At 40.5% G+C, this 17,566-nt stretch overlaps 1 protein-coding gene across 4 annotated transcripts; it reads right to left on the minus strand.

Moving 5' to 3' along the window:
• Positions 1 to 3,634: 3,634 nt before the first annotated feature.
• LOC135099961 (retinol dehydrogenase 11-like) lies at positions 3,635 to 14,628 on the minus strand. 4 transcript variants are annotated; one of them, XM_064002711.1, is made up of 7 exons: positions 14,497 to 14,628; positions 8,783 to 8,935; positions 7,115 to 7,303; positions 6,507 to 6,665; positions 5,923 to 6,042; positions 5,236 to 5,443; positions 3,635 to 4,544 (listed from the first exon to the last, which is right to left on the minus strand). In XM_064002711.1, the coding sequence occupies exons 2-7, from the start codon at positions 8,880 to 8,882 to the stop codon at positions 4,445 to 4,447; spliced, it is 876 nt and encodes a 291-aa protein (XP_063858781.1). In that variant the 5' UTR covers positions 8,883 to 8,935; positions 14,497 to 14,628; the 3' UTR covers positions 3,635 to 4,444. The 4 variants fall into 4 exon arrangements, with proteins under 4 accessions (XP_063858781.1, XP_063858780.1, XP_063858782.1 ...); XM_064002710.1 differs by lacking the exon at positions 14,497 to 14,628 and adding an exon at positions 14,046 to 14,303; XM_064002712.1 differs by lacking the exon at positions 14,497 to 14,628 and adding an exon at positions 13,100 to 13,190.
• Positions 14,629 to 17,566: the final 2,938 nt, after the last annotated feature.

Raw genomic sequence — 17,566 nt, forward strand, 5'->3', positions numbered from 1 at the left:
CTTTCTCCATTCAAAGGCATGTTAAGTAGGCTGTTCACTTATTTGGTTTAGTGGTAGGTATGTAATTATATGTATACACATTGACCAAAGGAGGGTATTTTTCAAGTGCAATGTTGCCTGTAATAAAGGATAGAGGAGCCTTGTCAGACAGTCTGGATGACCTATTTTGATGCTAATGGGGAAAACTTTTGATTTTGGGATTCAGAAAACTTTGTATGTCATGAGCTTAAGAGTTCCAAGCAGAGTCTGTACTGAAGGAGACAGTTAGGTGGCACACTGGGTCACCTTTTATTTTATTTTTATTATTATTTTTTTAGGGGGCATTTGGATGGCATTGATTTAGTGTGCTATATTCCTTTAGATACTCTTCTTATTTTCTATACAGTACCATTTCTGGCTTCTAAGCAGCAGGAACAGTCTTATTAAACTCTTCAAAACAATTATACCGTTCATTCCAGTAACATTGATCCAGTACTTTCAAATTTTTTGTCATATTTTAAGGACAGCAGTGTAATTTATCATGCAGAAAACAAATATATATATATATAAAAAGAAGACTAACACTATGTTTAAGGACATATTTTAACTTTAATATTTAAACAAAGGATTTACTTGACATTGATTGCAATGCAAATATAGTTATTTTTATTATGTAAAGGCAGCAGTAGCACATACCATTGTTGCATTCTTATATCAAGGTTAAAGTGAGAAAACTGATATATATATATATATATATATATATATATATATATATATATATATATATATATATATATATATATATATATATATATATATATATATATATATATATATATATATATATATATATATATATATATATATATATATATATATATGAGACCAGCTACTTCTCTCTTTTCTAATTAGGAAATGAATGGTATGTGCCACAAATTTTGTGACATAGTTGAGGATTCCAGTAGGTCACTAGAGTGTTTATAATGTTTACAGTCCATTCCATGTGGGCTTCCATATTTTTTTTCTTTTTTTTTTTTTTTTTTTTTTTACCCAGTATTGTGGATATGTTTTTTTTTTATTCTTCATAAACAGAGATTGCTGTTTTTCTTAGTATGGTGCAGCAAGGAGCCAAACAGTGTGTTAATTGATGTGCATGGTTGTCCTGGGGCAAGTAGCATATTGTGGTATCAGCCAAATTGGTTTAGAAGGGGATCACATCAACTGTTGTTTTGTACACCCCAATGGTGCACATGTATAGGAAGATATCTGAGTTAGGATTCAGAGGTGGTGCTGCAATGGTTCATGTTGATTAGTTTTGTCTATTATGTTCAAAGTTTCATGGAGAGATTTTTAAGCTGAGGCTGCTACCTTGTAAACTAGAGCAGCACTATAACTAGAACATATGATTAGGCCAGGGTATTGGTCTCAGGGTTGTGGTTTGCTCTACTACTGGTTGTGGGCCTGTTGTAATGCTGATGTAGCCCTTGTATATTGAGTGCAAGTAATTTTGTTACGGATATATTCCCTTATCACCACTGCTTATATACCAAACATGTGCTATAATTTCATTTGGTACCCATGTGCTGCTCTTTCTGGGGTGTGAGATTGTTACCTGGTACCCCTTAGGGTGTTGGTGGGGGCCTGGTATTGCAACACAAATACATGGTTTATCAGAAAATGAATGGTATATGTATATATATTTATCCTTGAACATGTCCTTATATCTTACGTATTTGATGGCTCATAAGACGCATGGGCTTATAAGACGCACCCAGTTTTGGCAGACATTGAAATGGAAAAAAAAAAAAAAAAAAAAGATAAATGAATGGATTTAAGCTCTGAATATGAAGTGAAGGATTTCACCTGATACTTGAAGACTCTCACATGCATTGAGATCATTATTAGATCCCAATATTTTGCATTTAAAAACATCAATATTTGCTAGTATCCTACATACCAATCCTGTTGTGAGATATAAACCTGTACCTGGCATATGGCATTGGCAGTGACTGTGAGACTGCAGGGGTAATAAAGTTTGTTCATAAGAATATTAAAAGATAGGTGCAATTTTAATTGCATGAAAGTGTGTCTTACCCCAAGGAGTAACGGCATCACAACTGTAAAGAACGCAGTGAAGCTTGCCTGTGTCACCAGGTTTCGCGCGTAACCAACCGCGTCTTTGTTTTGGTACATGCAATGCGTGGAGCATGGTCACTTAGGCTAATTCTTCCTGACTGGTGTCATTCTTTGTGAAGTGAAGTATGACTTATTATAATATAGTTACCTTGAAAGAAAGAGTTGTTTTGTGGTGTAGTACCAATCATCACTGTTTACATGTGTGAAGACATCTGGGATTTGATTTTAGGGCCTCTGTTGCCAAAGACTTTCCACCAACCACTGCCTCAATGCTGAACCTTGGCCTCAGGACACAGGCTCATTTCCTGTGACTTTTTTTTTTTTTTTTTTCCATCTTAGGAGTCACCAAATACAGTATTTTATATATTTGTTTACTTGGTTGTTTTTATTTTATAATTTACTGATTTATTTTATATTCATATTTGCTTCTCAGTATTGCAACTAATAAAGTTCATCCATTGTAAAAGATTATAATAAGATTGAAAGTATTGCAATTCAAATTGCATATTTGGAAAAAGTTACCAACTAAAAATACTTTTCCCAGAAAGGTACGTCAGCCCATCTCTGCCTTCACAGTAGTCAAGCTTACACACCTGAGGTGGAACTAAGGGGAATAGTGCAGGGAATACCACTTGGTAGCATTATAGGCTTTTTGGCCAAACCCTGCTGTCAAGATAACACTATATTGGGCCAACCACCTGTAAAGCACTGTTCAGCTCCTCTGTTAGATAATGATTCCCATGATCAACAACAACTTTCAGATTTGTTCTAGAGACACTGAAGAGGTTCTGTAGTGCAGATTATAATTCTCTTTCTCTCTAGCATGGATGAATATAATTTCTCTCTCTCTCTCTCTCTCTCTCTCTCTCTCTCTCTCTCTCTCTCTCTCTCTCTCTCTCTCTCTCTCTCTCTCTCTCTCTCTCTCTCTCTCTCTCTCTCTCTCTCTCTCTCTCTCTCTCTCCTGTATGTATGCGTGCATGCAGGAGTCATTGTTATCATTGCCACATTTATTTCCTTAGAGCTGTAGCTGCATAATAGAATACGTCACTTCTAAGCTGTCATCAGGAAAGACATGCTCAGGTGAATAATCAGTTATCTGTTAAAAAAAAAAAAAAACGGCATAGACTGTTCCCACAATGTATCACTGTTCTAAGGTGTTATCATGAAGGAACTAATGAAAGACGTGCTCCAGTGAAAGATCAAAGTACTCTGCTTAAGAAAAGAAAGAAAAAAAAAAGAAGCTACTCAGGCCTAGTCTAAGCTGTGAGAGGAAGAGGAGCACACGTTCCCTGCGTCATGTTGTTGAGGTCAGTTGTTGGTTCTGACACGCCTAACTGGCCACTGTCTTGTTTAATGCACATCTTCCAGCACAGGATTAGGAAACACAAACGCGCATATGATTAATTTATTGCACACTAATCACACACATTATTTAATTTTATCTTTCATTTATTTTTTATTGATTATTTATTTATTTATTTATTTATTTATTTACTATTTTATTTTTTATTTTTTATCTTATGTATTTATTTTTATTCTTATTTTTATTTATTTATTTATTTATCTATTTATTTATTATTATTATTATTTTTTTTTTTTTTTTTTTTTTTTTTTTTGTGTGTGTATGTGTGTGTGTGTTCTAAAACCCTTTGACCGTTAAGTACAGTATGGCACTTGTTTCACTTTGAATAACCTTAGACGATTCCACCGAGCAAAATAAATAAATAAATAAAAATAAATAAATAAACAAATACATGAAACTTTGCAGCGTCTTTCAGAATTATAGTAGTAGTATAAATTTGCACCAGCACATTTCATATCAGGGACATGGGAAGGATAAAGGTCAAGCCTGGTGTTAGCGGTCAAAGGGTTGGAACTGGTCACCGCTGTTGAAAACGCGTGACTGGTTAGTGTTACAAAAATTTCACACTTGATCGTAAGCTGACAGAGGTTTGAGTCAGCTCACGTGCCATGGCCTGAGCCTCGGCCACTGAGATCACCCGACACAGCAGACGTGTGGGAAACGAGAAACAGGTCACGGGTTTGATAAGCGTCTATTGCTCGCCGGTCCTACTCTGAAACACCACTGGCTATGAGGACTAGATTACCGAATTGGAAATATCGTAATGAACAACGAAATTGGGAGCGGAATGCAGGGACAGTGTCATGAAGTTGCATAATTTAATAGGCTCATGAGGGAGAAAGTTCATGAATTATCTATATAGAAATAAAAAAAAATCTAGCTACCCAGCAGACTTGTTAGGCGTGTGGTATAACTAAGTCCAGAGCGAGGAATGGGTGAATCTTCAGTGCTAATCGGCTGAGCTCTTCACACGCTGAGACCCACGAGTTCAGAGCTCACGTCCCACAGCCGCCGCGCGTCATCGTCACACAGGGCAAGCGGGTGCGGTTGCTTCTCGGCACAGTCACTGCAACCAAAAGTATATCATGAGCGGCTTTCTTCTTTAATGATAATCTGATTTTTTTATGCAACAGAAAGACCAGCTTAAGGAGACAGAGAGAGAGAGAAGGCCCCGCACAATATCGCTCCCTAAAAGAAACGTGCAGGAGACTAAAATATTCTTCCCTTCATTTTTCACAATATTAAGTAAATGACTGGATAACAGTAAATTTGGTCAAGAGTATACGTACTCTTTCTGTGGTTGTAACGCCTCCTTTGATCTCTTTGTAAGTAATATTGTACCGCAGGGTTTGAAATGTAACACAATACTCAATTTCGTAATTTGATACTTATGTACTTGTATGCTTTAGGTCCTATGAATGAAGACTGTCGTCTTAACTAAATTACTCATATCAGTCTTTATTTTGAGGCCCTGGAAACATTTGTGAAAACTATAGCGTGGACCTCGTAGTCTTCAGAAATTAGCTCTGACGGAATGTTGATGGTAAAAGTAGATGCCACAAACCAGCCGCCATATGCAGGCACTCAGTGGTGGCATCATGACTATTTCACCAAAGCGTTTATTCATTTAAAAGCTCCTTCAGTCCCCATTAATTTGTAACCATCTACCAGGGATGTACTTGGTCAACACTCTTGTCCGTCACTACAGCACTGTACTTTCTGATCCACGTAACCACCAAGACCTCAGCAATATTCACCTGTAGTACTTCCCTGTCTGCGTCGCGAGAGTCTCATCCACGGCGCAGTAGATCGTGGTTTGTGCGCCGCGAGTCACTGTCTTGAAGAAAAAGTTCCCGAAGAAATGGAAGGCCCAGTGGATGAAGCCATTGACAGACTGATGAATGTGGCGCCCCAGCTCCGTCTGTACCACGCCGGGATGGAGTGAGTAGGTATTGACGTTAGTGCCTGCGAAGAGAAGGATACCTTATAGGGCAGTGGCACTGTGGTTTTGTTACTTAGGTGAGATGCGAGGATTGGAGGAAACATCGCTAGTAAAGAACATTATATAAGTAAAAGTAAAATTTATATACATGTGAACAGGAGAGACGAAAGTTGTGAACTTGACAGAGAGAGAGAGAGAGAGAGAGAGAGAGAGAGAGAGAGCTGCCTTTATGAAACTGTCACAAGTGCTTATTTTCACACAAACAGACACGAAGAAAAATAAATAGAATAAATAGTCAAATTAATACAGCTACTATCTCGATGAAATCTGATAGGAAAGAGTACTTGTTCAAACCGATGAACTCCTCCATTTAGTTGACCTTTACGGTGAAATTAGATGAGAAAATAACTAGGACTAACTATTTACGGGACACGAATAGTGGTGAGGGGGGAGGTTTGCCTGGTTGTGGTGTGCGTGTATTACATAATAGTACAATACATACCTTGCAGCTTCTTGGCCATCTCGCGCGTGAATAGCACGTTGGCAAGTTTGCTCTGGCAGTAGGCAGTCTTAGCGTTGTAATCTTTGGTGAGGTGAAGGTCGTCCCAATGCATCTTGCCCTCTGATAAAGAGAACAGAAACATTAAAGGCTTACTCGACATAAAATATTTTCTGTTTCTCTAACCGTGAATTTTTGCATCTTCTCACGACGTAATTATTCATCTGGGCAACATTACTTCTGATTGATTAACAGTAAGTCTATATATATATATATATATATATATATATATATATATATATATATATATATATATATATATATATATATATATATATATATATATATATATATATGGTTGGGAGACGGACGCAATCCTGACCAATATGTTTGTTATGGATCTGGTGACTGTATGGCAGCTTACTTTTTGAAGAAACTGTGACAAGGAAAGTGTACGTTATTGACCCGCACCAACAGAAAATGAATGAGAACCGCTCGCTGTCCAATCATCCATAGTTACTGATGGCACTGTTCACTTCATCATATAACACCGAAGGGGTCTGAGAGGGAAACTGAAGTGGACTTACGGGTATGAGCAATGGAGGAGACATTAATGATCCTGGCAGGTGCTGATGCCTTGAGCCGGTCGAGGAGCAGCATCGTCAGCAGGAAGTGACCAAGGTGGTTTGTACCCAGCTGCATCTCAAACCCGTCCTTGGTCTCCCACCGCGGGCACATCATGATACCTGCCGTGGAGAGGGAAACAATGAACGTGGTAGCTAGGAGACGAGGCAGGTCGAGGAAAAGGTAGAAGGACTGCATGGGAGAAAACGTGAAAGTCAGAGGTTGGACTAGCGAGGAGGTGGAGCACAGAGTTTTGTTGGGAAGACTAGCAGGGACCAACGATCCCATATAAACATGAACAAAAAAAAAAAAATACAGAAAAGAAGAAGAAGAAAAGAAGGAGAAGAAGAAGAAGAAGAAGAAGAAGAAGAAGAAGAAGAAGAAGAAGAAGAAGAAGAAAAGAAAAGAAGAAGAGAGGGGAGGGGTGGGGAGGGGAAAAAGAAAAAAAAAGCTTGCTATGCGGCATTGTAACTTTAAGACACCATACCAATGAATTAATACTCAGGGTGAGCAGGCTGTACTTTTCATCGAGGCATTGTGGACCACTGAATTCCTAGAGCGTGGCGCGTACCTGCGTTGTTGATGAGGATGTGGATGTTCTGCTCGGTGTCTGCGAGGATCTCTGCAGTGTTTCGGACGGACTCGAGGGAGGCGAGGTCGAGGTGGTGGACGACCATAGGGTTGCCGGTCTCCTTGTTGATTTCCTCGGCAGCTGTCCTCGCCTTCTGCAGATCCCGGCACAGCATAACCACGCGCGCCCCTTTACGTTCGGAAAGGCAGGGAAGCAACACCTATATTGACTGACAACTCTGAAAGCCTCGGTCAGACAGAAGCTGCTGAAACACAATTAAGCACTCTTACTAATTACATAACAAAGTTGTTCTCATGGACCCAACGCTAACATGACGCCAATTTCTCTCTCTCTCTCTCTCTCTCTCTCTCTCTCTCTCTCTCTCTCTCTCTCTCTCTCTGATAAGCAATATCTGATTATTTTTCTGAAAGTGAACAATAGTAATACTTGTGGTCTAAGTGTGCATTGAATGAGAGTTGACTTCACCAAATGAAATCATACAAATTTGAATCGTGCATTTAAGTGTTATATTTATTTACTTATTCATTTAATTGCTTGCTTGTTTACTTACTTATTTACTTATTTACTGATCCCCCTATTTATTTATTTATTTCTACGGTATTATTGTCCTCACACACAAAAAAAAAACATGTTTGGAGATCCAAGGGTGTCACGGATAAGAGGTGAAGGGAGAGACATCCTACCCCAAGATGCACAGATGCTTTAGTGTGCAGGCGGCAGATAAACTTCCTAAGCGTATTATACTCATGTTTGTGCCGCTGTTCTTGTTTATGTTTTTGCATAATTTAAAACTTTTTTTTTTTGTCATAATTGTGATAACAGCCTCACATTCTTTCTGTCAGATGTTGTCACTCATCAAACATAGCGTAGGCAGCCACAGCGGGTTCCTGGGAGATCTTTCACTTGGGGGGGGGATGCTGGGGGGGAGCGGTTTGCGTTACGCAGTGAAAGATTAGATAGCCTATACAAGTTGACTGGGTCAGCTGGAGGCAAGGAGTTCTGCTTCAGGAAACACACACACGTGCGTGAGTGCTCGTAATGGAAAACAAGGCAAAAGATTGCAGATGAAACAGACTCGCTAAATGACCCTTTACAGAGATAAAGAGCCAGCACTGTTGACCGAGGCCAGCGAAGGGATCCTTGCACTGTGTCCCCAGGATGATGGGCCTGGGACGCCTCCTCCTCGTGAGTTGTAAATTCAAATCCAGCTACATTTTGTTTTTACAATGTAACAAATATGTTTTGTAAACTAGAAAGTGAAATGAGAGAGAAAAGTTCATCTTTCTAACCATTACTGTACTGGATCTCATGTTTGTCTCTACTAGATTCAGGCAGCAATGTTTCAGTCCCTTGATCGGAAGCAGCAATACACACGAATGCATGCAAAGGCCAATGTAGTTACGCGTTTTCTTCATTCTTTCACAGCCGTTTTTCGCGACATTACTCTCTAGAAGAAGCTTTTCATCATTCAGGACAACAAAAATGACGCATTAATCCTGACGCTTCTCAAGTAACAAAATCTGTATTGTGAGTCTATAACACTGTGCCATTTGACTCCTGTACTGACTGCACTATCGTTCATCGCCTCTCAACTGTAAGAACCGTCTCTCGAGGCTCGGCGTCTGAGCCTCAAGACAATTAACTCACCTCTGCGCGAGAGATCCCGAGCTGTCTCCTTGCCGATGCCAGTGTTGCTGCCGGTGATGACGACTGTCTTGCCGTCCAGCCGCGCCTTGCTCCTGCACATGGGTCCCTGCAGCCATGCCCGCAAGCCCACCAGGCACCCGCCGGCACCCACCACTATTGAGAAAAGAAAAGAAAATGAGGCATATACTCGTACATCGCACGCATTCTATCACCCCTCCGACGCCGAGGAACAGACCAAGGAAGCTCGAGTCAAGTAGCTTCCTTCTGGCTGACTGACTGAGCAGCTTACTTGTGGTCGTCCTGCCCAGCTGCCTGCCTTGCCTCCCGCCCTGCCTGTCTTTCCCTTTCTTCCTCACCACAAGACTCCTGCGTAACACACACACACACACACACACACACACACACACACACACACAAAGGTCTGCGCAGTTATCCTGTACCAGTAGTGCTTATGTTGACATCCGCTCACTCTTGCAAGATTCCTTTTTGTCCTACCCGCATCGCAATCACAGCATATCTGCAACACAGTAGCACCGCACCCTATGAATTTATCGGTACAAAAAGCAGCACACGCCCTGCACCCGAAGTCTCTTTATATATATATATATATATATATATATATATATATATATATATATATATATATATATATATATATATATATATATATATATATATATATATATATATATATATATATATACACACACACACACACACACACACACACACACACACACACACACACACACATCAGCTATACAAACATATTTGAAAAGAGTACTCGTATGAACCAATCACAGTGACCTCGAAAGATGGAAACCGATTGAGCCAAGCTCTTGATTCCCTGCCTCAAACTGATAGATAGTTAACTACAAATGTTTTCGCCATGTACAAAATACATGTGATGGCTTGTTAGTAGGAAGAGTTACATCTGTCGGCCAGTTAACGACTGTAGTGCATTCTAACGGAAGGTCTTTCAACATTTTGTGTGACACTGCGCCCTCTATCGGCAATCTTTGAAAATTTTTTCGTGACTACTGTGCCCTCTAGTGACAGTTTTATGTTCGAATTACATATTGCAGTATCGCCAGATCTTGACATTCTCATGTACCAAAAAGGCGATGCACTGCCCCGTCACGGCGGATTTCTGAGCCCCTGTTAATGAGTAATTAACGAAGCAGATTATTTATATTTCGAGTCATAAACGACGGGTAATAATATTGTAGGGAACATACTGACAGCCATAACTTCATCTGAAACATGACAGCGTATAGCAACCTTATCGGCAATCTACATTCCTTACCTCTTATTTATTTATTTATTTATTTTATTTATTTATTTTTTATTTTTTGTTATTTTTTTTTATCATCTACAAGGCTCAGATTGAATTGAACACGTTTCGTCACCGACAACGTCATGGAGACGTCTGGCATCTCTACGTGTCTTTTGTGAATTGATCTGCCTTCAAGTGGCGAGAGGAACTTAAAAGCAAACTGGCCACTATAAAATGAGTCTTTAATCTTGAGTTCTGGGTCAACCATGACCTGACCCATGATTTTCACCTTGGCCTTCATGTGACCGGCAAGACAGCTCCTGCTGCATATGGAATCCAGTTCACAACTGCAACCAGTGCCTCACCCTTCCATTATCACTTTACTCGTAAAAGTGTCACTGAGGAGAAAAGTTGTGAATTTGTGAGAGATCTTTCACAACACGCAGGTGTGTCGCCAAGCAGACCACAAGCCCACCACAGCAGAGTCACGTTACCGCTAGACTAGCCCTGTATACACACACACACACACACACACACACACACACACGGACCGGTACAGACTCAGTGCGATTCCCACCATGGTGCGAGCCATCAATCAATAATCCCTTCTAGATTAGACTTTCCTTTAGGATTAATGTCAAGTATTTCCCCACCCCCTATGTACATTTTCAGTTTGTTGACTGCCTAAATAATAAACCGTTTATTATTATAATCATTACACACATCCACAGCCACCATCACACTTCCTAACACTGTGTACATGAACAAGAGGTCAATGTATACTAATCTCAACGTCGCAATAACAGATAACAAGGTGCAGATGGCGAGCTTTACCATAATACATCAGTGAGGAGTCAAAATATTAGTGGGATCGCCACCCAACACCTCCCTGGACTGGTGGTGGAAATCCTACACTGAGGAACGACCACCAAGGCAATAGCGGGATGGCGAGCGATGGGTAAGGTTTCTTGTCGTCATGGGAAGTCCGGGTCACGATGCACTTGTTTCTTCCTCCGACTGCTGGCATGCCACTCACTTTTTTTCTTTAACATATGAGGTAAAATTCCAACCCCTGTTAAGTTAATAGGCTTTTATTCTTTCGTGTGGGTGTTTATGCTCTCTCTCTCTCTCTCTCTCTCTCTCTCTCTCTCTCTCTCTCTCTCTCTCTCTCTCTCTCTCTCTCTCTCTCTCTCTCTCTCTCTCTCTCTCTCTCTCTCTCTCTCTCTCTCTCTCTCTCTCTCTCTCACTCACTCACTCACTCACTCACTCACTCACTCACTCACTCACTCACTCACTCACTCACTCTCTCTCTCTCTCTCTCTCTCTCTCTCTCTCTCTCTCTCTCTCTCTCTCGTGTTGGTGGTGATGGTGGTGGCGGTAATGTTCACACAGACCTGCACAGGTTAGCAGACTAAGAGAAACTGCTGCCGTTGATGATGATGACGATGGCGAAGGGTGATATAAGAGAATAATGCAGAATCATGGTAATCATCACTCTTATCTTGCGAAGAGTTATGTTCTGCGAATGATTTCCACTCGATGTTGTTGTGATGCCACGACCTTCGGCTGCAGGAACAGCGAGGAAGCCTGCGGTGGTCAGGGTCGAGGTGTCATGGGACGGATAAGGCAAACTTCTCACAGGGTTAAGCCGTGAGTGCAGCTGTTACGTCATTCTGGTCTTACGGTGCATACGCTGTTCAGTTCATTTCTTGTTCTTGTTCTTGTTATGGCCGCGGTTATCCAGTCATCCTTATGAGACCTGCTGAAGTTCTGTTTCTGTTATTTTTATTTGTCAGAACAGTTTTCTCTTAGTTCAGTCTTGGCGTCACAACTCGCCGCCGCCTACCCAACCCGAGCTTTGTCCTTATTGCCTTCCCAGCCACGTTCCCTCATCTCTATGGTATGTGGTCAGCCCCAGGCCACCCTTGGATCAGTATGGAGCCCACCAACTTCCCTAGTCGGTTTAACGACCAAGGAAGCTACAGACACGAGCTTCCACGGTAACGATATACCGGCTGCCACGTACAATTGGGTCTGCAGGCATGAGAGAAGAGGACTCGGAAATTATCTAATCTTTTACGTCACCAGTTTAGCCTTTGTAGACAGATGTTAGGTACATCGATTGGTGTGAGCAAGGACACGAGGATGTAAAAATGTTGAAATTAATGTGATGTACAAGTCTTGAAAGTGTTCAGTATTTATACTTTACCATGACACATCTAAGTCACTTGAGTGGATGTGGTCTGCAAAGTGTTATGAAGCTCGTGTGGGGCAAATCTAACTATATGTTCAAGTATCGGTGGAAGTGAGCGGCGGCATAGGCGACGTTGTAATGATGAGCCAAGGAAACCAGACAAGTGTGCCGACACCCCCGGCCTGGTGGTGGTATTTATAGACACCACGAGAACAAAAATGGTGGGAAGTTGTTTCGAACGAGTTGTTGCCATGCAGTTTACGAACATCATGTTGTTGTTGTTGTTATTATTATTGTTGTTGTTGTTGTTGTTGTTGTTGTTGTTGCTGTCATCTTGGTTATGTTAATTTCCAGTGAAGTCACCAATTGTGTTAATGTAATACTCGTCCTCCCAAGCATCAGAACTGTCTTACGATGATAATGTATTGATAAAGTATATAGGCAGTTTGTTTGTAAGCACAGTGAAGCTCCGTCCACTACGCGAGAACAATAATAAAGCTTCAGCGTTTCCCAACAGCAGCAACAGTAAAGTAAATAAAAGATCTGTGATCAAGACATGTTCAAAGGTGTGTGTGTGTGTGTGTGTGTGTGTGTGTGTGTGGTCCCAGGATACAACTATATATGTAATTTTGACGGGTGAAATAATACCGTGTGTGTGTGTGTGTGTGTGTCTGTGTGTTAACAATGGATAATCTCACGATAGATGATCCCACACACTCGTCAAAACAGGGAACATTAAGCCTACGTGTTGTGCAATATAAGAAAGAGATAACGAGTGGGCAGTGTGGCAGCGACGGAATTACCACAAAGCATTTCAGTGATCCCTAGTCTCATGAAGGTCACTAACCTTCCCTCCCTTCCTCACTGGAGACGCGCCCCTCGATAAGACCTGAGGAGTGTCTGGCTCGTCTCGTGGCCGTAACCCTAGTCCAGCACGTCGCCTGATCTCAACTAGTTTTTGCCGTCTTGGTTGACAGCCTTAATAACATCGATACTTGTGAATCTAACAGGCGTGGTGGTGGTGCAGACTGCAGATACAGGGCAATGAAACGCTTTGCTCTCTCACCAAGACTATTTTCAATGACCACAGAGATGATTAGTCGGGTTCTCAAGAGTATTTCTCCTGTTAATAATGTAGAAATCTTGTTAATCTTTCGCCAGTCATAAAAACACCCTTAAAAACCAGTGTAGCTTCAACTGAGCCTTTTGAATGTAATGGAGGTGTCGCGCAAGAAGTGTTTCAGAATATGGTCCAGTATCCTCTTCTGTGTGTCTCGCTGTCTCGTTGTTAAGGCGAAACTCGAGTCTCTTACGGATAGAACAAGAGGCCATTTATACATTGATGGTTTGTAAGTTTCATCCCTTTACACGTGTAGGTATGTGAGGACCACTTTTAACGACCTTTGTAAGCGCATTATATTCAGAGGGCAGAGTACAGGAGGGTGGCTGCTGCAGTCCCCTTGGTAGTCTAAGGCTTTTATTTAGACAGTGTACACTCTAGGCATAAATTTAAGAGATAATAATGGTAATAATGATAGTAGTAGTAGTAGTAGTAGTAGTAGTAAAAAATAATAATGATGTATAAATAATCTAATAAAATATGCTCCCTCACACATGATTATAATTCTCTCTCTCTCTCTCTCTCTCTCTCTCTCTCTCTCTCTCTCTCTCTCTCTCTCTCTCTCTCTCTCTCTGACAAAATACGTGCATTTCAGCAAATAACAGAGCCGCATCAAAGGAGGAAAAATTCATTTGAACCTAAATTTGTGAAAAGCGTCTTAAAGGCGACTCACCCGAGCAGGTCACGGCGATAAGCACAACCTTGTTTTGATAAAGCCATTCCACGAAATCTGCCCACGTCATGCTAGCGAGTCCTGCCCGTGCATGGAAAGCTCGCCCCTACTCAATACACTTTCGGGCTCCTTCCGTGCCGGGACGGGTCTTGTTGTTGTTGTTGTTGTTGTTGTTGTTGAATTTCTTCTTCTTCTTCTTCTTTCTTCTCGTTCTTCTCCTTTTTCTTCTTTATTCTATATTCTTATTTCTCCTTTCCCCTAAACACAAGTTAAGATGCAAACGTGATGATTACAGTTTTTTTTTTTTTCAATATCGTATCGTTTCACGTTTATAAGAAAACGCAATACTCCTAGTATGTAAATTATGGACCTTAAGCCAATCCCTACTGATTACCAAAACCTTGGCACAGTACGTACCTATTCTGAAACATACACGCACATACGCACTTACGCGACACTTCTCACTTCCCCTGCACAACACACGCACGCTTTCACTAACACATTATTAAACAAAGTAATCCGATAGTGCGGTCCGTGTAGAGCAGAGAGCAGAGTGAGTGACCCCCTCGCGCCTCAGTCCCGCCGCGGAATGGTTGGACTGTCAGTCCCTCACACGCCGCACCACTCCGGCTACCGTAGCGACACACGCCCAGCCACCGCCCACCCAGTCAGTAGGTGTGCACACAAAGCCCGGGCATGAACGTGATCGTCGTGAGTCTGGCACGCCGGTACATCTCCTACCATACAATGTCTTGCTACTCTACGACCTCAGTCCCCCTCAATACAGCCCTTCGTGATGGAAGGACCAGAAGCAGGCGAGTTTGAGTCGTAATGAGAGAACCAGTAATGTCTGACGCAGTCTACATATTCTGATACGTTGAGAGAATGGAAAAGAAAAAAAAATAGATAAATAAGAAAAATAAAGCCCGTTGATTTGTTGCTCCCTGAAAAAAAAATAATAATATTATTAATAATAAACAAATAAACACAGTATTGATAAAATCTCAAAATGTCATAATAGTCGTCGTTTGATGAAGTTCAATGAATTTTTTTCCATTTGATCTGTTCATTGTTTATATATATACATATATTTTTTTTTCATTGTAGTTGGATATTCACGCGATTGTCGTCAACGAAACAAACTAGACTAAACTAAACAATAAAAAAAAGTTACCTGACTCATTCAGTAAGTGTCATAATACTTTAATGGCTATCGTGTTTGGTTATATTCGCAAGTTAACACTGACTGGTGGAGCGTAATGAAACTGTTAACACCGAATAATGCGAAATGTAATGTTCGTGTAGAGAATTGATGGCAAATGTGTGCTGAAGGAATTTTACATTTATCTGTCTTTTTATTTACTTGCATTTATGTCTATCTATCTATCTATCTATCTATCTATCTATCTATCTATCTGTTTATCTCTCTATCTATCTGTTTATCTCTCTATCTATCTGTCTATCTATTTATCTGTGTGTCCTTTCAATGAATAGATTTATTTGAATGTCATAGCTACATCCATGTTTATGTGTGTGTGTGTGTGTGTGTGTGTGTGTGTGTATGTGTGTGTGTGTGTGTTGAAACAAAACACTACTATGTCTCCAATCAGAATAGGGCTTTTTAAAGAAATCAGTCGGTTCCAAGGTCAAGGGAAGGAAGATGACCACCGCCCACTTACCGTCACTGCATGTACCCAAGGCTAACTCTGCACTGCCGCTGATGTATGTGCTTGTGGTTGTCTGTCCGTTCATTCAGGTGACGTGGAATGCTTTCGATTTTAGTATTCCCGAACACCTTTGCGATGAGCAGTTACAGTAAATCTTAGCGATGAAGCTGGTAAGAAATAAAGATGAAAATAATTAGATAAAGGAATAAATAAGTAACTAAGATGATAACCGTGCAAATGGCAGCAGAGAAATTTAAGAATTGAGAGGTCAAAGGGGACTGGGCGGAGAGGATGATAAGTATGCTTGAAAACTATTACAAGATTACAGGACTTATTTGAATACCAGCGTATTGAAAGAGAGATAGATAGAGAGAGAGAGAGAGAGAGAAAATCTTGATTGTTTGGTATTAAGGTGTTGTAGGCGACAGGTATTTTGGGGATACAAGGCGGATGGGGGTGATGGGTGTGTTTGAGTGTTACGGAATTATTCCTTTACGTGTAAAGAAAGCTTTTAGCATGACTACTACTACTACTACTACTACCACTACTGCTGCTACTACTACTACTACTACTACTACTACTACTACTACGACAACTACGACTACTACTACTACTACTACTACTACTACTACTACTACTACCATCTTTAATAATAGCAACAACAACAACAACAACAACAACAACAACAACAACAATAATAATAATAATAATAATAATAATAATAATAATAATAATATCAACAACACCAGCAACAACAATAATAACAACAACAACAACAACGAGAACAACAACAGCAACAACAACAACAACGAGAAAAACAACAACAACAACAACAACAACAACAACAACAACAACAACGAGAACAACAACAACAACAACGATAACAACAACAACAACAACAACAACAACAACAACGAGAACAACAACAACAACAACAACAACAACAACAACTACAACAATAATGATAATAATAAAACTAATAGGTAATAACAATAAACTCATAATCTACTTTTGACAATGGAGCCTCTCACTAATAACATAAGAGGATAAGAGCATAAGTGAAGCTGCAAGAAGCCAGCAGACCTACACGCGACAGTCCCTTGCAGTGGAGGCGACACATGTAAGTCACAGTGAAGGTAGGAGAGTGATACGTATGCAGTTTTATCACCTCCTCCAACCTCGTCGTCTGTCTCGCCGTAAGATGATTGAAAAGTTATCGAGTGACCTCAATGAAGCGTTGACGAGAAAGTGAGTGTTGAGCCAAGGAGGCATTGATTAGATTTTGTGGCGAATCGGGATGAGTGTTCCGGTCAAGGGTAAATGTTAACCCTTTCACTGCTATGGTCGCCTTTAGGTAACATTGAGAGCAGTATAGGAATATAATTTCCATGGGAATATGGAGAAAAGAAAGAATAAGAGGTTCATTTTCTATTTATTTATTTATTTTTTTTATGATACAAAACTGATTCATATACTCTAGTACAAATATATACATGTCTGAAAAATGTAGAGGAATTATGGGAAAAAATGGCAAGCACTGAAAGGGTTAATGGTGTAAAATAAATATATAGATATATAACATAAAGTAAACAAATGGTAATGATAAAGGTAAATAGATAAAACAGATCATAGGTAGATAGATAAATGAATAAATAAATAAACGTAATGTTATATACGTGACTTGTATTCCATCACACTCTGTAAAGAAGGGAATGTAACACCTCAGTATGGTAAACGATCAGGTGATGGATGGACGTCCTCAGCTCAGAGATAGGCACTCCATGCCCTTCACAGTCTCGGGTCGCTCCTAGACAAGCTGCAGCGCCTATCAACTCCGCCTTCCTCCCTTGTCAG

Source organism: Scylla paramamosain, chromosome 4 (assembly GCF_035594125.1).
Source record: "Scylla paramamosain isolate STU-SP2022 chromosome 4, ASM3559412v1, whole genome shotgun sequence".
In the NCBI taxonomy this organism is placed as follows: domain Eukaryota; kingdom Metazoa; phylum Arthropoda; class Malacostraca; order Decapoda; family Portunidae; genus Scylla; species Scylla paramamosain.